Genomic DNA, 23,313 nt, shown 5'->3' on the forward strand with positions numbered 1-23,313 from the left:
ATATATATATATATATATATATATATTTTATGCCGGGTGTGCTAGTGTGCACCTGTAGTTGCAGCTATTCAGGAGGCTAATGTGGGAGGATCACTTGAGCCCAGGAGATGGAGGCTGCAGTGAGCTGTGATTGTACCACTGCCCTCCAGCCTGGGCAAAAGAGCAAGACTCTGTCTCAAAAAACAAAACAAAACAAAACAAAATAAAAATGGAAACAAGAAACATTGGAGTTTTACAATATAAATGATTAATCTGAGGGGTTTTTTTTTGGTTTGTTTGGGTTTTTGGTTTGTTTGTTTGTTTGTTTTTGAGATGGAGTCTCTCTTTGTTGCCCGGGCTGGAGTATAGTGGCATTATCTTTGCCCACTGCAACCTCTGCCTCCCGGGTTCAAGCAATTCTCCTGCCTCAGCCACCCAAGTAGCTGGAATTACAGGTGTGCGCAACCATGCCTGGCTAATTTTTGTATTTTTAGTACAGACAGGGTTTCAGCATGTTAGCCAGGCTGGTCTTGAACTCCTGACCTCAAGTGATCCTCCCACCTTGGCCTCCCAAAGTGCTGGGATTACAGGTATGAGGGACAGCACCTGGCTAATCTGAGTTTTTAAAGAAAAGAATGATTCAACCATCGCAAATTGCAGTTAATATTTACTTTTATCCTTGAGCATTTGATATATCTCTAAATTTTCTATTATGGAATGTTTTAAAAAAGGCAAATCCCTTTTGCCTTTTCCATTTATCACTACCTAAAGATTCTCAATGTGAATGTTTTAAATAAAATTTTGGGGTATTAAATAAATTCTTTAAAAAAAAAACAACGTAATCCCAGCACTTTGGGAGGCTGAAGTGGGCAGATCACCTGAGGTCAGGAGTTTGAGACCAGCCTGGTCAACATGGTGAAACCCCATCTCTACTTAAAGTACAAAAATTAGCTGGGTGTGGTGGCATGTGCCACTAATCCCAGCTACTCTGAAGGCTGAGGCAGGAGATTCACTTGAACCCAGGAGGCAGAGGCTACAGTGGGCAGACATCGTGCCATTGCACTCCAGCCTGAGCAACAAAAGCTAAACTCCGTCTCAAAAAGCAAACAAACAAAAACAAAAACAAAAAAACTCGTAGCCAACACATCTTTATTAATAGACAGAAATACTCATTGTTATAACCGCTGACTTTGTTGTAAACAATTCTAGCACTCGTGCTGTTTCACACTCATGATCTGCACTTCCCACTTCGTGAGGCACTTAATTAAGTGGTGCATGATTTCCAGTCATGTATGCTAACAAATCTTGGTTGCTTGGACTTGCATTTTAAATTATTTATTTTAGGCCAGGAGGGATGGCTCACACCTGTAATCCCAGCACTTTAGGAGGCCGAGGTGGGCAGATCACCTGAGGCCAGGAGTTCAAGACCAGCCTGGCCAACATGGTGAAACCCCATCTCTACTAAAAATACAAAAATTAGCTGGGCATGGTGGTGGTACGTGCCTGTAGTTCCAGCTACTTGAGAGTCTGAGGCACAAGAACTGCTTGATCCCAGGAGGCAGAGTTTTCAGTGAACGAAGATCATGCCACTACACTCCAGCCTGGCAACGGAGTGAAACTCCATCCCCCCAAAACATTTTTCTTTATTTTAGAAAATGCAGAATTTGCACAAATTGCATTTTCTGAGCTAGATAAAAAATAATAAGAATGTTTTTAATATTTGTTTTGTGAAAATAGGAAATGTCTTAGTAGGTTGCTCCTACAAGTGTGTGACTCCTTGAGAACCAAATTTTTTCTCTTAATAAAAATGTGCATGTGTCTGGCTGGGCGCAGTGGCTCACACCTGTAATTCCAGAATTTTGGGAGGCCAAGGGAGGCAGATCACTTGAAGTCAGGAGTTTGAGACCAGCCTTGCCAACATGGCAAAACTCCGTCTCTAGTAAAAATACAAAAATTAGCCGGGCATGGTGGCGCACACCTGTAATTCCAAATACTTGGGAGGCGGAGGCAGGCAATTCACTTGAACCCAGGAGGTGGAGGTTGCAGTGAGCTGAGATTCGTGCCACTGCACTCCAGACTGGGTGACAGAGCAAAACTCCGTCTCAAAAAAAAAAAAAAAAAAAAAAAATGCAGATGCCTGTCGCTGTGTGGCTGTGTGTCTCTACTTGTGTGCTTATGTGTGTCTGTGTCTGTGTGAGGATGGACTGGTGAGGTCAGAGGTAGATGGGTGATCTCTAAGTCTTGCTTTTCTCCCTTTAGCCTTTTCCATTTATCACTACCTAAAGATTCTCAGTGTGAAGTGGCAAAGCAGCCTGGAGACAAAGTTTAGTGAATTGATATATAAAGTTTAGAGCCCGCTGGTTCTGATCAGTGATTTTCAAAGGGTGCATAAGAAGAAGCCAAAATTACCATCATCAGTCCGAAGTTTTTCAGAGTTCTATGTGACTGGCTGAGGAAGCACTGCTTGAATTTCCCCATAGCCTCTGCAGCGGCCTCGCTGTCTGTGAATTCTTGAAGAAGCTCTTTGTACTCAGGTATAGATATGTCAGAATTGATGGTCTTTTCAACCACATCCTCCAGGAGTTTGCAGCCAGAATCTGAAAAAAAAAAAAAAAAAAAAAAAAAAAAAAAAAAAAATGGGCCATTACCAGAGGTGTGAGCTCATTTTACGGATGAATTGGGAAAGCCGGCTGTCTTCGTACCTCCAGGGACAGACCGAGGTTCAGAAAGATTTTGGTGCAGGATGTAGAGTTCTCAATTCTGAGAGCATAAACTCAGGCTCTGCAAATTCTCTCCAACCTCCCAAACCCAGAGAAGCCCAACCCCGTGTATCCTTGGTGAAGAGGACCCTCGAGAAATGAGGTGCTCTGACTGGGGGCACATAGCAAACACCACTTGGGCTTTCTTGGTTCAAAGTCATGCAATGCTTCCCTGTTATCATGCCTAGCATCAGGGAGGGTTTCCAAGGATTTCAGATTAATGGGTCTAGGACATTGTCCATTAGTTCTGTTGACTCTACTGCAATAAAAGGGAATGTGTGACCAGGCATGGTGGCTCACGCCTGTAATCCCAGCACTTAGGGAGGCCAAGGTAGGCAAATTGCTTGAGCTCAGGAGTTCAAGACCAGCCTGGACAACATAGGGAGACCTCATCTCTACAAAAAAATTAAAAATTAGCCAGGCATAGTGGTGCCCACCTGTAGTCCCAGCTACTTGGGAGGCTGAGACAGGAGCATTACTTGCGCCTGGGAAGAAGAGGTTGCAGTGAGCTGAGACCGTGCCATTGCACACCAGTCCCAGTCCCAGCCTGGGTGACACAGCAAGACCCTGTCTCAAACAGGGTCTCAAACACACACACACACACACACACACACATACACACACACACACATACACACACACACACACACACACACATACACACACACACACATACACACATACACATACACACACACACACATACACACACACACACACACACACACACACATGAATGGGAAATAGAACTTGTTCATGAAGGGATCTGAGGTCACCCCCCCTGTAAGGGAGAGGAAAGAGCTCAGGACTTGGCTTCATGTGAGCTGGTTGTGCTCTGGACTTTGTGATTTTCTAGTTTGTTGACTGTGAGCTTGTCACCCTTCTACGTGTCTGCACCTACCTTGGACATCAATATGGTAGGGTTTGGAATCCACCTTTGTGAATTGCACAAGGCAGGCTACCTATGGAACTACTAGTGCTGATTCCAGCAGCCGGGGCTTTTCCTCCCACTGGGTCTTCAGCGCTGGAAGGAGACTCCAGGGGGTGTGAGTTCTCCTCACCGGTCTGCTTTGAGCCTGAAGCAACTGGGAGGGAAAGGGCATCCCAGAAGGACCCAGATCAACTCTGAGAACACAGAGTGAGCCACACTGGGTGAGAGACACTGGGTCACACTCTGCAGCCTGGGCCTTCTGTCCTGGGAGGTTTCCTATTTCGTTCCACATTCAAGGAGACCCATGATGATTTCGTGGTTTCTAAGTGCAGATGCCATCTCTCTCTTGCCCCACTGAAATCGTTAATTTCAATACTCAATCCTGAGACTCATCCTGGTTTCTATGGTCGCCGTGACCATGGTGAGACCCCAAGTGCCATGATACACCACGTGCAGCTCCAATGCAGGGGACAGCCCACGAGGGCACTGCCCGCTTGATTGTCAGGAACTCACGGCGATCCTAAGGCCTGTCACACTCAGGCCCTTCCCACTGGGGTTCATCCGTGCTGGGGATTAAGGGCTGTGAGTTCTTCTACAGGGGCCCAGAATGACAACTCCTAGCCCAGAAGCAGCCGTCTCTGCCCAGAACTCACCTGCATAGCAGTGCAGAGGGAGAGTCGCCAGCATGAGGACCATTAGCAGCTTCATGGCGAGGCGGCTGCTGTCTGTGTTCCGTCGTGCGTGGCAGGGATCAAGGAAGCTGCTGTGGAGGTGAGCATCCAGCCCTGCTCTATTTATTCCCCAGGGAGACACCTTAGTCCCTCCCAGGAATGAAGCAAAGTGTCAGCCTGGCGTAGGACCAGGGCACAATAGTGTGCCTCAAGGGGAGCCCAGCCAGCCTGTGCTCTGTTTGTAGAAACCAAGAAGGCAGTAACATTTGGATCCCTGACAATTTGGGGACTACAATAATGACACATGGCTTTTAGTAAAATGGATGCAACAGTGTTTTCCACAATATAAAGCAAAACCCAATGGCGTGATCTTGTGCTCTCAACACTGTTGTTATTATTGTAGTTTTCTTCTAGTCCTCTTTCTCTTCTTCCTCCTCCTCCTTCTGTTCTTTTCCTCCTACTCCTCTTTGCTTTTCCTCTTCTGCTTCTTATTCTTCAAGGTACAAACAGTTTCATAACTTGTATATCTGCCGGTCCTGGAATCATCAAATATTTGTGTTACCTGCATCTTCCTCTGGGAGGCAGACCTTCCTAATCCATAGACATTTCTTTTTCTGAAAAGTGGGTTTTTTGTTTTGTTTTGTTTTTTGGGGTATTGTTGTTGTTTTGAGACAGAGTCTCACTCTGTTGCCCAGGCTGGAGTGCAGTGACGCGATCTCAGCTCACTGCAGCTTCCGCCCCCTGGGTTCCAGCAATGCTCCTGCCTCAGCCTCCTGGGTAGCTGGGATTACAGGCTCCCGCCAGGACACCTGGCTAATCTTTGTATTTTTAGTAGAGACAGGATTTCACCATTTCAGCCAGGCTGGTCTTGAATTCCTGACCTCAGGTGATCTGCCCCCCTCAGCCTCCCAAAGTGCTGGGATTACAGGCATGAGCCACCATGCCCAGCCCAGAAAAGTGCTTTAAGTTTTGGGAAAAAAAATTAATATATAACCTCAACTGAAAGCTTCTTGTTATTCTTGTTAAGAATTACAACACTATTTATTTTACAATATATTTATAATTTAATTCGTGCTTAGTTCTTTGTTAGTCTTTTACAGTTCTTTGTTAGTCTTTTACAGTTTTCCTTCTACTGGTTGAGAGGATGCTGGGAGTGAGCGGAGTAGCTGACTGCTTGGGTAGGCAGTGCTGGGCAGTGGGTGGCAATGGGGTTGGTCCATGATGGGATTTAGGTGATGAGATTTGGGCAGGTGTGGGTGTGGATCCCGGAGGCCACATGTAGTCATGCTGTGTCTTTAGGCAAGTTACAACGCTGATCCATCTGGGCTTCCTTTCTCTCTTTACTAAATGGGTATAAATGACGCTGAATTTTTTTTTTTTTTTTTTTTTTTTTTTGAGATGGAGTCTCGCCCCAGGCCGGAGTTCAATGGCACGATCTTGGCGCACTGCAACCTCTGTCTCCCAAGTTTAAGCGATTCTCCTACCTCAGGCTTCTGAGTAGCTGGGATTACAGGCGTGTGGAGTGATGCCTGGATAATTTTCGTATTTTTAGTAGAGATGGGGTTTCTCCCTGTTGACCAGGCTGGTCTCGAACTCCTGACCTCAGGTGATCCACCCACCTCAGCCTCCCAAAGTGCTGGGATTACAGGTGTGAGCCACCATGCCCAGCCATGATGCTGAATTTTTGTAATGATGATAGACGCTCTGTAAATTTTTTTTTTTTTTGAGATGGAGTCTCACTCTTATTGCCCAGGCTGGAGTGCAGTGGCGTGATCTCAGCTCACTGCAACCTCAGCCTTCCCAGGTTCAAGCGATTCTCCTGCCTCAGCCTCCTGAGTAGCTGGGATTACAGGTGTGCACCACCACACCCAGCTAATTTTTATTTTTATTTTTTTTTCTATTTTTAGTAGAGACGAGGTTTCACCATGTTTGCTAGGCTGGTCTCAAACTCCTGACCTTGTGATCTACCCGCCTTGGCCTCCCAAAGTACTGGGTTACAGTGGTGAGCCACCTCTCCTGGCCAACAGTCTGTAAATTTTTGATCACATGGCCAAGCATAAGATAATTCTGAATAAATGGCAGTTGCATTCATGCATGGATCCCTTGTTATACACATCACTGTTGCTTCATCACGGCTTCTCCTGTGAGCTGGGCCCTGCGCTAGATTCAGTTCTAGAAACAGGTTAGACCAGGTGCTTGCTCCTATAGACCTTATTTTCTAATGAAGGACGAAAAGAACAAGACTAAAGATAAGATACGTTAGAGCTATGAGAAAGTGGTCACTGCTGCAAAGAACAGCAAAATACTCACAACAGCTGAACGCTGTCATAGACGGCCTGCCCAGGGTCAGTGGCCTGTAAGTCCCCCAAGGCAGCCTGTAAGGAGCAGGTGCTGTTTCAGCTGAGACTTGGATGAGTGGATGGTGATGTCCAGGGACACATCTGGGGAAGAGCATTCCAGGGAGAGGGAACTGCAAGTACAGAAGCTTGAGGACAGAGAGCATCTGGCAAGGTAAGGGAGGGAAGGAACGTGGCCACATAGAATCGGGAGAAGGACGGGACAGCCTCACATGATAAAAACGCCACCCCTGTTTAATTAGGGTCACAGTGAAGGTCATAGGAACAAGAAAAACATAGTTGGCTCAAGTGAAAAAAAAAAGAAAAGAAAAGAAAAAGAAGTAGATGAAACAGCCAGAGGGATGAATCCATTGTTAATTCCCTGTGAATGCATTGTTTACTCTCTGGATTACTTGTGACATGTTTCTTTCCACCATTCAGGTGGAGCCTCAGTGGTCAAGAACAAACCTAATTTGGGGGAGGACAGAAAGGAGAAGTGTTGTTTACTTACCACTGTACACAGCTAACCCTGGCTGGTAGCCTTGTTTCCCAAGGGTGGTGAAGGACCTTGATCATGAAACGTGAGACTGTCTCCTTGGCCAGTACTTACTGGGGCTTTGCCTTGTGCCCCAGTCCTTATGGCCCTGCCCTGTCAGTCACCTGCTTACCCAGAACAGAACTTCAGGAAAGGCCTCTTGGAGCCATCTTGGTTGGCAGCAATATGCCTGTTGTTCAAGTCACCAAGACCTCGTCTAGACCCGGCACCTCCCTCGCGTTGCCCAAGCCTCATGCTGGGATTCCAAGTCTGAGTTGCTCAGTGTTCAGTCCACCCCAGCACTCCCATATTCCAGCTCAGTGTCCCAAAATGCGTCAGAAGCTTGCAAAGACTGACCTTCCCCTGCATGGGGGTGAATACATCTGGTGACACGGGGTTGGGATTGAGTGAAGGGAACAGTGTGAATCCTCTAAAGGGACCACACACATCAGAAATGCTTTCTGGTCTCTTCTTTCTGAAATGGGGCTGAGGAAAGGAGAGGCCGTAGCTTCCATGGGGAGTCCATGGCAACCAAGGAAGAATCCCCTTACACACACACCCAAGATGCACGTGACAGTGGCGCATTTTTCATACTCCCTCAATTGTCAGAAGAGAACTGTGAGCCTTTGTACCTCTGAGAAGCCTGGGGAGACACACACAGGAGACTATAAGCCCAGATGGGAAAGGAGAGGTGCAGAGAGATGGATGAAGGGCTCTGGAAGGCCAAAGGAGGGAGATGGTGCTTTCCCTGAAGTGGGAGAAATGTCCTCTGGCTCAGAGAGTGAGGGGAGGCTGTGGGTAGGGAGCAGGTAGGTTAAAGGTGGATAAATTCAGAAGATGGGGGAGGTGACTCCCAGAGGAGTCAGATGACTGAAATGTCAGGAAAGGATAAAATCCCTTATCCCATGGGGCAGTCCCATCCCAGATGGACATTCCCAAGACTCCCGGAAGTGAGTGCCTGGGAAACTGCAGCTCTGCTGAGCGCTGCTGTGCTGCACTGCTGGGTCCTGTCTCTGCAGGTTCTGCAGCCCTTTCTCGTAAGGGTTGGATGGCAGATGGGTGGTGAGTGAGGACTCAGAGCCTGACTGCCACTTGTGTTCACATCCCAGCTCCTCCGTTTGCTGACTGCACCATTGGACAGGAGACTTAATGCTCTGTGTTCCCTTTAAAATGGGAACAGTCATAGAATTGCTGTGAATCACAAGTGAAGTAAAAAGTGGAAAGTCCTGAGAACAGTGCTTGGCACAAAGCACGTGCTATCCAAATGTCAGCTGGTAGCCATTATTTTTGGTAATAAAAAATGTATTTATGGTAAACTCCAAGGACCACTAGGACTGTTCGACACCACTGAAACCTCGGCTTCCACATGACATTCTCTAAAATATTTGAGTAACTATTCAGGTACAAGCTAAATTTTATTTATTTATTTTTTTGAGACGGAGTCTCGCTCTTTCACCCAGGCTGGAGTGCAGTGCCGCGATCTCAGCTCGCTGCAAGCTCCTCCTCCTGGGTTCACACCATTCTCCTGCCTCAGCCTTCCGAGTAGCTGGGACTACAAGCGCCCGTCACCACGCCTGGCTAATTTTTTGTATTTTTAGTGGAGATGGGGTTTCACCGTGTTAGCCAGGATGGTCTCCATCTCCTTACCTCATGATCCGCCCAGCTCGGCCTCCGAAAGTGCTGGGATTACAGGCACGAGCCACTGCTCCCAGCTACAATTTTGAAGTTTTAAGTTTGAAAACAAAGTTCTGTGTTTTGATCTATATGTATTTTTTTTTCTTCTGTGTTCCCCTTTCCTCAGAGTTTTTTTGGTTTTTTGATTTTTTTTTTTTTTTTTGGAGCACGGTCTTTTTTTGTCGCCCAGGCTGGAGTACAGCGGTGCCATCTTGGCTCACTGCACTCTCTGTCTCCTGAGTTCAAGTGATCCTCCTGCCTCAGCCTTTCCAGTAGCTGGGATTACAGGCGCACACCACCACACCCAGCTAATTTTTGTATTTTTGGTAGAGACAGAGTTTCGCCATTTGCTCAGGCTGGTCTCGAACTCGTGGGCTTAAGTGATCTGCCCACCTTGACCTCCCAAAGTGCTGGGATTACAGGCATAAACTACCACACCTGGCCTCAGAGTTTTATTGAAATAATTTACAAATAACTTCTCACCCAAGCATATTCTACTTAGTATTACCATATTAATCTTCCCAGGAACCAGTTCCAATTTACTTAACATGTTTAGATACATTTTTAAATTTTTTACCCAGCTTTACTAAGGCAAATTGACAAATAAAAATTATTTGTATTTATGGTTTATAATATGTTTTGATGTATATATACATTCTGAAATGATTAATTCAAGTTAATTAGCATACCATCACCTCACATACTTGGTTTTTTTTTTTTTTTTTTGGCGATAAGAACACTTAAGATCTAATTGTTTAGCAACTTTCAGGAAATGTTCAATAAAATATGAATGAAAACCAATTCTGCACCAGTTCCTAAATGACAGGCACTGTTGTAAGCCTCTTGGAATCTCACCGCTGTCATCCTATGAGCAGAGTGACCATACTATTGATTGCAAATGAGGGGCACTTTGGAAATGAAAGGGAACGGGAAATGGGTGGGATGCCAGGATAACAATGTAAACCAGGACTGTCCTGAGCAAACTGGATGTGTGATCACCACTCTGTGAAGTGGGCAGATCATTTCACCCCCGCTACAGGAGATGGGACACAGAGATTCCATAGAACTTTTCGAGACACAGCTAGGAAGTGGCAGCAACAGGATATGAAGCCAGGTGTTCTGGCTCCACAAGCTGCTCTCAACCCTTTCCCTCCTTGGCTGGATCCTGAAAAACCTGCACACCACGGCTCAGGTGGGTCCTGGTGACCTTGACTCCCACTGCTGCCCTATGGGAACTTCGTGTGGATTTCTGCACAAGACTCACAGTTTTCTGCTTGAGAAATTATTGTAATCATTTACATTTACTTTGCAATTTTTCCTTACAGTAATTTAACTATTTTACCTTGCTCCCTGTGGTCTCTCCACTGCCCTTGCCTTAGTCACTCTGGGTTGAAACACTTCATTCATTCTGGAAACTACATCAAAGCATTTCACGCCTTGTGTTCTTTGCTGGCCCCTCCAACTCCCTGGATCTCCCCCTTCCCAGGGACCTGTGGCTCTCCATGGGCAGCTCCGAACTGACATCCTCTGACGCTGACCTGTCCTCTCTGTTCATGCTCCTGGAGAACATGGCCTCTGCATGTCCTGCCTCTGTATGACAACATCATATAATAAGTGCTTAATCAATAATTTTGTAATTTATTTTCTGGCTCAAAATGTGGTGCTTTATAAGAGTTCACTGATGATATCGCTCATGTTTTAGTACCAGGTCTATTTAGAAAGAGGCACTCATCGACGTTTGAATCTTTAGTAAAGGCAGGGATTACACACAACACTAACCACACTTCTGGGTGACATCCTGGGCACTAACACTAATGTTGTACTTTCCTGGATGATGGCTTTGGGGTCCGGGTGGGACCCCAAAGGGGAGGTAAGGGGAGGGGGAGGTAGTTGGAGGCTGTGCCAACTTGGGGCGGGACCACCTCAGTGTTCCTTTTTTTTTTTTTTTTTGAGACAGAATCTCACTCTGTCACCCAGGCTGGAGTTCAGTGGTTCAATCTCCATCTCAGCTCACTGCAACCGCTGCCTTCTGGATTCAAGCGATTCTCGTGCCTCAACCGAGTAGCCGGGACTATAGGTGCGCACCACTACGGCCAGCTAATTTTTGTATTTTTAGTAGAGATGGGTTTTCACCATGTTGGCCAGGCTAGTCTCAAACTCCTGACCTCAAGTGATCCGCCCACATAGGCCTCCCAAAGTGCTGGAATTACAGGCGTGAGCCACCACACCAGCCCAGTGTTCCTTTTCTCAAAAAATGACCATTACCACGATGTGATCTGACACACATCAGACAATGTTCCAGAATGTTAGCAAAATACTTTTTGGTATGGAAAACAGATGGATGTCTTCGGATTTTTCAATACCATATTTTTTTCTGGGAAATTTTTTGTTATTATTTTCTTGTTGACTTTTTTTTTTTTTCTGACATTGGATGGTTCATCCAATGAGTTGGGAGATAGAGCTGGATTAGGAAGCAGAGCCGAGGTCAGGTGTCAGCCCCTGGCTAATTCTCCTTGGCTCCTTAACCAAAACTCTGAACTTTACTTAACTTGACATTTCCCTATAATGTGTGGTGAAAAGCTTAATCCTATACCCATGTAACAACTGATTTGGTTCATTAGATATTTACACTAACATCTTCTCCATTAAGTTCGCGATTTTTTTTTTCTTTTCAATGCCCCATTCATTTTGCTGGTAACTGTAGTGACCCCAAAGTTGTGAACACCTACCTTAGGGCCATTGCAAGAGTCACATAGGAGAACCGACATAAAGTTTTCCACTGCAGAGTGGCGATTGTCAACTAGGGCACATCTACTCCCATCTCCTCCCTATTCCCAAAGACATCAGCCTGGACAGTTTTGGTTGTCACAGCTGGGTGGTGGTGGGGGTGCTATCAGCACCCAGGGGGCAGAGGCCGGGGTGCTGCTGAACCTCCTACAGTGCAAAGGGCAGATCCCACAGAAAAAGGATTACTTACCTTTGATGTCAGTACTGCCAAGTGCTACAGAAATAACTGCACACATTTGCTCTTGTGACGAATGACCAGTAGCACTCGTGAGCCTCATACTCAGCAAACAGGGAGTATAGCCCCAGCCTGGCAAGGTGCCAGCAGGAATGTGGGCACCTTTGTCCTCCAGGTGACTGAGTCAGCCTTATGTCCATGCCTTTGCCCAGGCTGCTCCATGCACCTGGAGGCCCTGCTTCCCCTGACGGTCATCCTCATCTTCCAGGTGCTTTATGGTCCAGCTCAGCCATCACCTCTTCCACAAGCTTTCCTTTGTATATCCTTGGATGTCTATAGGCTTTTAGTTTGCATAATAAGATCTCATCTCAGTGATACATATTGTATCTTTCTTCAGTTCTATATGATGTCTTCCCATTCAACTTGCTAATTAATTCCTTAAGAAAATTTATTGATCCTTTCAACAAAATGGATCACCCTCCCCCATTCTGCGTTGACCTGAGATCTTCTTTCTCTGCAGAAGGATTTCCATGTTTCAAATAATCTTTTATTACTGTTCTGTTGATTTATCCACTAACTCCTATTTTCATCGCTGTTTACCGAGTCCCATGTCTTTCCCTTTCTTGTTCTAATTCTTTCTGCTGGGGTCTGTCCTCCAGTACCTTTTGGAGAAAAAGTTTATTGGTGATAAAATGTTTGAGAGCCTTTATTTTATCTTTATGTTTGAATGAGTAGGCTGATTACAGATTCATATTTGTATAAAATTAGAAGTTGACAATCCTCTGATTTTTCAGTATTTCTCCACCATCCACTGGTTCTTGTGTTGGTTCCATTATTATTCCCCATCACTGTATGTGTCTCACTGTTTTTTTCTAGGAAAAAAAGACCTTTTCTTAAAGACAATGTTCCAGAATGTTAGCAAAATTTTTTTGGTATGGAAAACAGATGGATGTCTTCGGATTTTTCAATACCATATTTTTTTCTGGGAAATTTTTTGTTATTATTTTTCTTGTTGACTTTTTTTTTTTTTCTGAGGCAGTCTTGCTCTGTCACCCTGACTAGAGTGTAGTGGCATGATCTCGGTTCACTGCAACTTCTACATCCTGGGCTCAAGTGATCCTCCCACTTCAGCCTCCACAGTAGCTGGTACTATAGATACGTGCCATCATACCCGGCTGATTTTTGTAGAAATGGGCTTTCATTATGTTGCCCAGGCTGGTCTCAAACTCCTGGGCTCAAGCAATCTGCTGACTCAGCCTCATAAAGTACTAGGATTACAGGCATGAGCCACCATACTTGGCCTCTTTGGTGACTTTCTTCCCGCCATGATCTCTGTCATTCTGGAATTTTTTCAGCTGGACATAATGGATTCATCCTCCGGCCTTCTTTTCTTTTCTCTCATATATTTTATTTCTTTGTCTTTTCCACCACATACACACTGATTTTCATGCCACTATTTTAATTTTTCCTTTCAATTCTTCTATTAATTATTCCAGCTATCATGTTTTAATTTCTCTAAAGTTCTTTGTTGTTGTCTGAGTATTTGTTAAACCATAAAAGGAAGGAGAGATCTTAATAATCTGGACTTTATAAAGCACTCATGAAACTTACCCATGACACAAAACATCTGTCAGACCCAGAGGACCTGATGAATTACAAAATAGTGTGTCAATTAACAGCTTTCTTATTTCCTTTTCTCTTCTCTTTTTCTAGCCCCTAATCTGTTAGAAAACAGTTAGCCGAGAGAAAAAAAGTGAAGGAATAAGGACAGAAAGGAAAGCACATATTTTTTAACAATTTGAAGCTTAGATTATTATACAAATGAATATTCTAATTTCTGAATTGAGATATTGAGCTTTATTTCATAAAAAAATGGAGATTCATTGAATGTTCACCTTAATGAAGCTTATGACAAAATGAGAGCTTTGTGTTCAGAATACTGAGCTTGTCATAAAGTGTCAGATGGGTCACAGGGAGAAGATATTTGAGGGAAAGAGCCTAGGCAGAGATTGATAATATTTGTGCAGGAGGCAAATTATGAGACTCTACTTAGCTCAGAGGTCATGGGAGAGGTTTCAAGGGATAAAGTCAACAGACCCCGCATGAGTGAATTCTATGTCCTTGGCAAACCTCAATCTCAGCTTTTTGAAAGAGAGTTTCTTAAAACTTAGCAATATCTTCAACAAAGAAGACATCCAGCAGGTGAATCAATGAGAACGTGGACACGTAGAGACGTGCTGACTTTGGAATGCTGACAGGTTCAGAGGGTAAAACACAGACCTAGCTCACTTTTGCGGGTATCTTCCTGCTGCCCCTCTGACAATGGCAGCCCTTGAAGTATTTTTTTGTATTGTGGTAAAATAAGCATAAAATGCTTCATTTCAGCCATTTTTAAGTGTACAGTTCAGTAGCCTTAAGAGCATTTACAATGCCTTCGAAATACTCATTTTCATTGTCATCATCCTGAACAGAAACTCTGTACCCCTTCAACAATGACTCCCAATAGTCCCCCTCCCTGCCCCAGCCTGAGCAGTCTTGCTAGATCTCATTTCACACTCTTTTGTTTTTCGTGGTTGTTATTGTTGTTGTTGAGATGGAGTCTCGCTTTACTGCCAGGCTGGAGTGCAGTGGTGATCTCAGCTCACTGCAACCTCCGCCTCCCAGGTTCAAGCAATTCTACTGCCTCAGCCTCCTGGGTAGCTGAGACTATAGGTGGGCACCACCACACCCAGCTAATTTTTGTAATTTTAGTAGAGATGGGGTTTCACCATGTTGGCCAGGATGGTCTCAGTCTCTTGACCTCGTGATCTGCCAGCCTCAGCCTCCCAAAGTGCTGGGATTACAAGTGTGAGTTACTGTGCCCGGCCTTCATACTCATTTAACAGCAGCTCAGGAAGGAAACTTTACCATATGTGACCCTCATGTGATTAGAGTGAGCACCTTGAAACCCCCAGGCTTTAAAGGCTATGGAAGTAGCTAAGGGAAAGGCCTCAAGGTAACAGCCGGGTGATATCTGGAGTCCTGTGAGTATCATGGGGTACTCGTGTCCCAGCTACTGCCTCCCCAGATCACTGCATACCTGCACCTATAGGAACGGGAGGTCCAAGGCCAGCGACTGCATGGACTCTATTTGCACGCAAATAGACACATGCGCCCCAGGTGGAGCCCAGACATTGATTGCTTTTGACAGCTTCCCAGTGAATTCTAAAACAGAGCCAGGGTTGAGGGGCACTGGGTAGAGCATTTTTCATTCTCAGGTTCATTAGCGGGAACAATCTCAGACCTTCTTGGGAACTAGTGAGGACTAAGTCACACAGAACTTGGAAGCCTTCCGGCAAAATGCATACTAGGGTGCTCAATAAATAGAAACGTATTAATTGTAAGCATTATAGTAAAGATTGCTAAGATTTGTTGAATGCTTTCTAGTATTTATGTAATATGTTCTTATCACAATGCTATGCTATGTATCCTGTATCACAGGAAGGAAAAGCTATGATAAAACAGGGATATCCACCATAGTGAACAGGCAAATTTTTGCAATCTATCTATCTGACAAAGGGCTAATATCCAGAACCTACAAAGAACTTAAACAAATTTACAAGGAAAAAAAACATCAAAAAGTGGGCAAAGGATATGAACAGGCACTTCTCAAAAGAAGACATGTATGCAGCCAACAAACATATGAAAAAAAGCTCGTCATCACTGGGTCATTAGAGAAATGCAAATCAAAACCACAATGAGATACCATCTCACACCAGTTAGAATGGTGACCATTAAAAAGTCAGGAAACAACAGATGCTGGAGAGGATATGGAAAAATAGGAATGCTTTTACACTGGTGGTGGGAGTGTAAATTAGTTCAACCATTATGGAAGACAGTGTGGTGATTTCTCAAGGATCTAGAACTAGAAATACCATTTGACCCAGCAATTACATTACTGGGTATATACCCACAGGATTATAAATCATTCTGTTATAAAGACACATGCACATGTATGTTTACTGTGGCACTATTCACAATAGCAAAAACTTGGAACCAACCCAAATGTATCATTGATGGAACAAACCCATCAATGATACACTGGATGAAGAAAATGTGGCACACATACACCATGGAATACTATGCATCCATAAAAAAGGATGAGTTCATGTCCTTTGCAGGGCCATGGATGAAGCTGGAAACCATCTTTCTCAGCAAACTAACACAAAAACAGAAAACCAAACACAGCACTTTCTCACTCATAATTGGGAGTTGAACAATGAGAACATATGGACACAGGGAGGGGAACATCACACACCGGGGCCTGTCAGGGGTTGGGGGGCTAGTGGAGAGATAACATTAGGAGAAATACCTAATGTAGATGACGGATTGATGGATGCAACAAACCACCATGGCACATGTATACCTATGTAACAAACCTGCACGTTCTTCCATGTATCCCAGAACTTAAAGTATAATTAAGAAAAAAACAGATATCTATGCATGTGAGTGCACATGTGTGTAAAGATTTGATGTAATGTGTGAGTATCCAAGAAAGCTTTACAGAGGAGGAGAAGTGGATTCTAGAGATGGGGCTGTCAGATGTCATAGGCAGAAAAGGCTATAGAGGGAAAGGGAAACTCATATACACTGGTGCAAGGGTGTGACTCACCTGAGGCCTAAGAAATGAGATATAAACAACTGTGGCTGAGCATGGAGCACCCGGGAGAAAGGAGAGGAAGGGACAGGGGCTGGCAGGAGCAGGGCCTTGGAAGTCCTTGTGTGCAACACCAGGGTGTGGACTTGCTCTCCTGGCAGTGGTTCCTTCTAGGTGTCTCTGAGTGCTGGAAGAATCCATGAATCCTTGTTTCCCGCACACATACTGTGTAGTAGGCTGAACTGGTCATGAGTTTCACACATTAGGTTATATTTGTAAGCGTACATATTTCCTGATGTGATTAAAAATATGAATTTCCCTTAAGATCAATGCTTACCTAATAATAACTATTATTGGCAGGGCACAGTGGCTCATGCCTGTAATCCCAGCACTTCGGGAGGCCGAGGTGGGCGGATCACCTAAGGTCGGGAGTTTGAGACCAGCGTGACCAACATGGAGAAACCCCGTCTCTACTAAAAAAATAAAAAAAAATAAAAATAAATAAAAAAAAAATTAGCGGGGCGTGGTGGTGCATGGCTGTAATCCCAGCTACTTGGGAGGCTGAGGCAGGAGAATTGCTTGAACCTGGGAGGCGACGGTTGCAGTGAGCTGAGATTGTGCCATTGCACTCCAGCCTGGGCGACAAGAGTGAAACTCTGTCTCAAATAATAATAATAACAATAGTAATAACTATCATCTACTATTTTCTCCACTGTATAAAAATAACTACTATTTTATGAAGGTGGGTTTTCAGTATTGTGTCCCTTACTTGAAACCCTTGAGAACAAGTGCCTTCTGGTCATGTAGGGTTGTTGAACAGAGGATAGGATCACATTTCAGTTTTAGGGGGCTCACTTTGGTGTGAATGAGGAGGGTGTATTACAGGAAGGGTTCTCAGAGGCTGCAAGACAATTTAGGGACTTAGTCTGAACTGGGAAGGATGTGGACCGGGCTGTGATGTGACTGTGTGATGGGAATGGAGCGATTCCCAGAGGTGACGCTGTGGCCGTGGAGGGAGTGGAATGTAGAGCACTGTTAGGGGGCAGGAGGGAGGGGAGTTGTGGTTGGCTGATTCTTGCCCGCATTCCCCCAAAGATATCCTAATCCCTGGAATCTGTGAACGTTCCATTACATGACCCAAAAACAGCACTTTGCAGATGTGATAAAGTTAAGGGTCATAATATGGGAGGATTATTTTGAATATTCTGGTGGTGCCTAAACCCAATATTTTGTAACTAAAAGTCAGGGGGGTTAACCTTATAGAAAAAGGAGATGAGAATATATCATGGAGGCAGAGGTTGGAGTGATGTGGCCACAGGACCAGGACAGTCAGCAGCCCAGAAGCCAGAAGCAGCCCTTAGTGCATGCTCCCTGAGATCCCCCAGTGCAAGTGGAGCCCTCCTGCCTCCAACCTCCTGAACATGACACTAATGTTGGACTTCTGACCCCCAGATGTGTGAGAGAATCGGTTGGTGTTTTGTTTTTGTTTTGTTTTGTTTTGTTTTCTTGAGATGGAGTCTCACTCTGTCGCCAGGCTGGAGTGCCGTAGCACGATCTCGGCTCACTGCAACCTCCGCCTCCCGGGTTCAAGTAATTCTCCTGCCTCAGCCTCCTGAGGAGCTGGGACTACAGGCTTGTGTCACCATGCCCAGCTAATTTTTGTATTTTTAGTAGAGACAGGGTTTCACCACGTTGGCCAGGATGGCCTCAATCTCTTGACCTTGTGATCTGTCCGCCTCGGACTCCCAAAGTACTGGGATTACAGGTGTGAGCCACCGTGCCCAGCCGAATCAGTTGTTTTAAGTCACCAAGCTTGTGGAGGTTTATTCCAGCAGCCAGAGGACACCAAACCAGGAACCAGTGGTGTCTCCCTGTGTCCTGGTCAGGGGACTTTCTGGGTGTGTGCATTAGCCTGGATGGGCTCATGGAAGGGAGAGCAGGTTGGGGGCAGACCCTGTGCTCAGTTTTACATCCTGCTCCTGAAAGGACTGTGGAGTGTGCGCTTGGAGCTGTCCAGTTGGCAGGGGGTGCTGGTCTCTGGAGCTCTTGGGGTGGCTTGAGGCAGGAAGGAAGCATTCGCCTCAGGTGCTGGTGAGTGATGCAGACACTGAGGAGTCCTCTGAGTGTGGGGAGTGAACAAATGTGAAATCCAGGTTGAAACCTGGAGATGTCCTCAAATTATGGTAAATGGAAAAGAAAGTATACTGGACATGACAGAGGAGAGAAACCACAGTGCAGAGGTGGCACCAAGCAGGCTGACTGTGGGTCTGAGGGGACATCCACTAGGGTCCCTGCTAGGTGGGAACCCTGGGCCTGGACACTCAGGCAGGTTGGGGGTTCCCTCAGTACAAGGCCAGCAGGAACACTGTAATTCCTGTGTCCTCCTCACCACGGTTTTCATTCACGGCTGCAGGATGGAAAATCGGTAAGGAATGCAGGATGATTCCTACCAAATAGTTCCTTCTGGGATGCCTGGACTCAGGTCCCATTGATAATGGGATGCTGGTTCTCTGGAGTTGATTGTCAGCCATACCCAAAAGCCACTCCCCTATGGAAACCACTCTTGACTGAGTGGTTTCAGTCAAGGCCTGAGACTGCAGGATCATAACAAGACCAGTGGAGAAGTTCAGGGCAAGTAATTTATTAGAGCAATACGTTGAAACCTTTACATTCTGCAGTGAAGATCAGGGTATCATTGAAAGGTGGTGGAAACTAGCATTAAAAGTTTTACATCTCAGCGATCACATTTCTCTGCTATTTTTCCCTGAAATAGAAAAGGAAAGAAAGGAAGGTGAGGTTGGTCATGCGGCTCCTGGAGACAACAGGTTAACATCCAAGTGGCTGATGGAATTCTGCTCCCAAAGACAGTTGGAAGGACAGAGGCAGGAACCCAGTGTGTGGGGGAAACCAGGGCCTAGGCCTGGGGGCTTCACAGCACACATGCTGGTGAGGGAGCAGCCTTTCCTTGCCAGGCCAATAGCCCTGGGGGGGATCCAAGTGTGAGGCCCAGGGTCCTCATGGAGGGGGAAAGAAGGGGTGGACAGAGCAGCCAGAGGTTATTGTCTGGGCTGTCCCAGGACTTGGAGTCTCCTGTTTCCTGCAATGAGAGACCCAGGACTGAGAGGCTGGTCAGGGCTGGGAGGGCCTCTGGAAAGCTTGGCTTCCAGGAGACTCCAGCCTCCCCATGTGGGAATTCTGCCTCAGGACCCGAGCACCCCTCAGTCCTGACCCTGCACCTTCCATGAGCATTTGCAGCTAAACCTCAGGACAGCAACCCAGAGGCAGCCAGGCTGAGAGGCCCCTAGAAAACCTCTGATTTCTTGAGAAAGACAGAGTGACAACATCCCGCTTCCATGGCACTGCAGGAAGTGGAATAGCGAGGGTCTTGGCCCACTGGCTGTGGTCAGGAGAGCATCGTGAGTGAGGAGGGGAGCGTGGAGTCTGAGGAGCTGGGAGGAGCTCCTTCCTAACTCTGCAGAAACTGCAGAGAAGCCCAGCCCTCCAGCGCTGCCTCTGCAGAAGCCTCTGCTCTAGGCCCCTCCCTGCCTTCCTCTCCCTGTTCGAGGCTCCCACACTCCCCAGTACATTCCACAGTGACTGTGTGAGGGCAGCTCCGCCTCAGGAAAGTCCCCAGGTGGAGAGGTAGTCATACTTGGCCCTTCACCACCCCTGCCTGGGCCCGGGCTCACTCCCCATGTCCTCAGCACACTCTGGGGACATGGCATCCAGGCAGGTGACCTGAGGAGGGGGAACATGCAGGAGGCTGTGCGCAGCTGAGTTGAGTTCTGCAGGCGAAATGGAAGCACCCACCTTGTGGCCCCAGGAGACCTTCTCAAATGGTGACCAGCAAGCCAGATGCCCCACCACCTGTGTCCCTCACAGAGCAGCAAGCTGATCTTACTTCACACTGTGCTGCTGACCTGGCCACATGAAAGAGACAGAAATTACCAATGTTTTTGTAATTAGCACTCTCTTCTCATAGGCCATCAGATCCACGCATTTCTTCACTTCCATCTTGGCTGCAACAGCTTCCAGAGGTGCCTTAAATTTGGCAAGTTGGGACTTGAACACAGGTTTTCCAGCTAATAAGAAGCCTGCGATTTCGGAACCAACAGCTTGGCAGACCACTGCATTTGCTGGAGCAAAAGAATAAAAATATAATTTATGTAAGGAAATCAGTGTTTCTCCCATGCCTCCCTGATGTTAGACCAGACAGGAACCCCAGGCTTTTAGGCTTCTGGTCAATAACTATGCCAATGACAACATCAGACCCAGAAGGTTGTGACTTCCTTGAGGTCACACAGCAAAGGGAAGAGCTAGAACTGGAAAACCAACTTCCTGATCACTCATTCAGTCTTTGGTTTTTTTTTTGTTTGTTTGTTTGTTTTGTTTTAAAGCACACCCATTACTTTCCAAAGCTGCTCTGGATGGATGGCCAACGTTCTCTTTTCTAGATTTGAAAATAATCACTTTTCTCTGCCAGTTAAGTGACACTTTATTAGTCTTGGACATTGGTGAAGAGGAGGTTTTGGGTAATCAAATTTTGAAGTGAATAGTAGAGTCAGAATCCTATCAGAAATTAGAGAAATGAGTAAATCTGGAAAAGAAGTTAAAATTATTAAAATGTTGAAGGTGATGTTTTGAGAATAAGTTGTAGGATTCAGGCTTATGTGATCCAATACAGACAGAGCTAAAAGGTAAACAAATTAAAACAAAATCAAATAATGTGAATATAAAATAAAATAATGTGAATCAGTTTTAACACACATTGGAAGCTTATACAGGAAATTGTACTTGGCCCATATTCTGCAGCAACGTCTAGAATATTTAGAGAGGATGACAGGAGGGAACTGAGGCTCATTCCTGCTCCCACTGGGAATTTTGGAAATACCTGGAGTAATCATTTTGCTTGGTCTGGAATCTCCATTCCCCTAAGTCTTTTGCAAACATTGTGCATCCAGAAAGTGCCCCACAAGGCTCAACATGACCCCTGACTACGCGACTTCAAACTGTGGGAATTATTTGGAGCAGGTAGGATCAGGGATGTCACAGGGAAACAGGGAGAGGTTCAGAAAGGAAGAGGAAAGAGAAAAATCAGAATCTGGATCGGTCCTGACAGGGGAAAGGAAAGTACCCAAATGAACTGTGGAAAAAAACAGCCAGAATTAATTTTAGAAAAATAGAAGTTCTGATGCTAACCATTGTAGTATTTCTACCACCATTACTGGTAGGACCCCTAGAAGATATACTGAGTACTGCTTATTCTAAGAGTTCATTTGCAGGCTTCTTATTGAGAGAATCAGAGAGCACCGTCTCTTCTTGGACTGAGAGCTCTCCAAGGATCCTTCCAGATGTAACATTTTATGAGTCTGAATTTACAATGTAAGAAGCTGTGAGCTCAATTGGCACCTAAAGGTTCTGGGGAGGAGAATGTCTGACAGTACAGTGATTGGCTTCACATCCACAGCTAGACCCTTGGCACAATAATCCCACTCCATTCCCATTGCCACTCCCGGCAGAAGCTCTAAGCACCAGTGATAGGAGGAGGCGTGGGGAGGGTGAGCAGCTTGCCCACAGTGAAAGGGCTGAGAAGTGGCTGAGCCCAGAGTCACCCCAGACCTCATATTACATCATCTGTCACAGATCCCATCCAGGAGTGAAGCTCAGGCAGAATTCCTGACATTTGTCTGCACTGATTTTCTGCAAAACTTCCTAGGTGCTGGGGATTTGATGAAATGAAGCCTGAGCTTTATGAGCAGTTCCTTCAACAAGAACAGGATAAGGTTTGGAATTTTGGTTTGTTCCAGACCCCACCCTTAACCCGAATAGGTGACCTCGTGCTCAGAGAAGGGTGTGTTCCTGGGGCTGGTGCGACTCATGACTGAGGTACTCACCCCGGTAGCAGCAAAGGGCCAGCGTGAGCAGCAGGAGACACACCAACAGCCTCATGGTGGCTTATTCTGCTGTGAGCTCAGCTTTCACCAATGATGAGTGATTTAGACTCAACCCCAGGAACCTGTGGAACCGTGGAGCCCAGGGCTATTTGTACCTAGGGAGCCTGTCTGGTCCTGCCCACAGGGGCATCTGGCAGGTGATGAGGCCTGGCTCCCAGCCCTCCCTTCCTAGCCAGGGCTGCTGCCATCCATCAGTGTCACGTCCCCACGCCTCCCTGCATCCTGAGTGGGGCGGAGCACAGGAGGGCAGCCCTGCAGGAACTCTGCTCTGTGCTCCAGGTGAGTGTCCAGGTGCCTCTGGCAATGTTCCCTGGAACCTCAGTTTGCTTTTGGGCTTTTGAGGATTATCTCTCTGTTCTTTATGTCAGTGCAAGGGCAAAGGTGAGTTCTCACTTCAGGAGGACAGAAACCGGGGTGCAGGAAGCTAGGGGCTGTGGTTTGGTTGTAGGACAGCAGGCATGGAAGAGACCCCACATTGACCTCCACTGCATGTCTGACAATCAGCCACACGTGTTTCAGCTGCACACAGATCAAGTGTGAACCAGACCTATCCTCCCACTCGGCCCCTTCCATCACCACCATCTTTACCACATAGGTACCTAAAACGTAGCTGAATACACCCCACGTTTGGAGGATTTCCTTGGGGAAAACAACCGCTCCCCCGTCCTCTACCCTGTCTCACTCCAAGATCTGTGTCTTTGTTTATGGGTGGAGTTGTCAATATAGGCCGGGTTCAAATTTTCTGTCTACTGAAAGCAAGCCTCCCGTGACCTCTAGCCACCCATATCTCCTCATAGGGCTGATGTGATGATTAAATTGTCCAATTCTTTTTACCCAAGGAGCTTCTGGGGTGTCTGGAGGCAAACAGGCATCAGA

General features: G+C 46.0%; 2 protein-coding genes across 2 annotated transcripts in view; both read right to left on the reverse strand.

Annotated features, from left to right (window-relative positions):
• SCGB2A1 (secretoglobin family 2A member 1) overlaps positions 1–4,435 on the reverse strand; it is a 5,667-nt gene extending 1,232 nt beyond the window's left edge. Inside the window, exons 1-2 of the mRNA XM_017878481.1 lie at positions 4,323–4,435; positions 2,389–2,576 (exon numbers count right to left, since the gene is read on the reverse strand). Coding sequence (XP_017733970.1) covers positions 2,389–2,576; positions 4,323–4,377 — 243 coding nt within the window. The 5' untranslated portion in view covers positions 4,378–4,435. The remainder of the gene's footprint in view (positions 1–2,388; positions 2,577–4,322) is intronic.
• Positions 4,436–19,108: 14,673 nt separating this feature from the next.
• SCGB1D1 (secretoglobin family 1D member 1) lies at positions 19,109–22,501 on the reverse strand. The gene is made up of 3 exons (XM_017878482.1): positions 22,378–22,501; positions 20,432–20,619; positions 19,109–19,247 (listed from the first exon to the last, which is right to left on the reverse strand). Exons 1-3 carry the CDS (start codon positions 22,430–22,432, stop codon positions 19,218–19,220), a joined length of 273 nt encoding a protein of 90 aa, XP_017733971.1. The 5' UTR covers positions 22,433–22,501; the 3' UTR covers positions 19,109–19,217.
• Between the last annotated feature and the right edge of the window lie 812 nt (positions 22,502–23,313).

This window comes from Rhinopithecus bieti, unplaced genomic scaffold, assembly GCF_001698545.2.
Source record: "Rhinopithecus bieti isolate Rb0 unplaced genomic scaffold, ASM169854v2 scaffold_11488, whole genome shotgun sequence".
Lineage (NCBI taxonomy): Eukaryota > Metazoa > Chordata > Mammalia > Primates > Cercopithecidae > Rhinopithecus > Rhinopithecus bieti.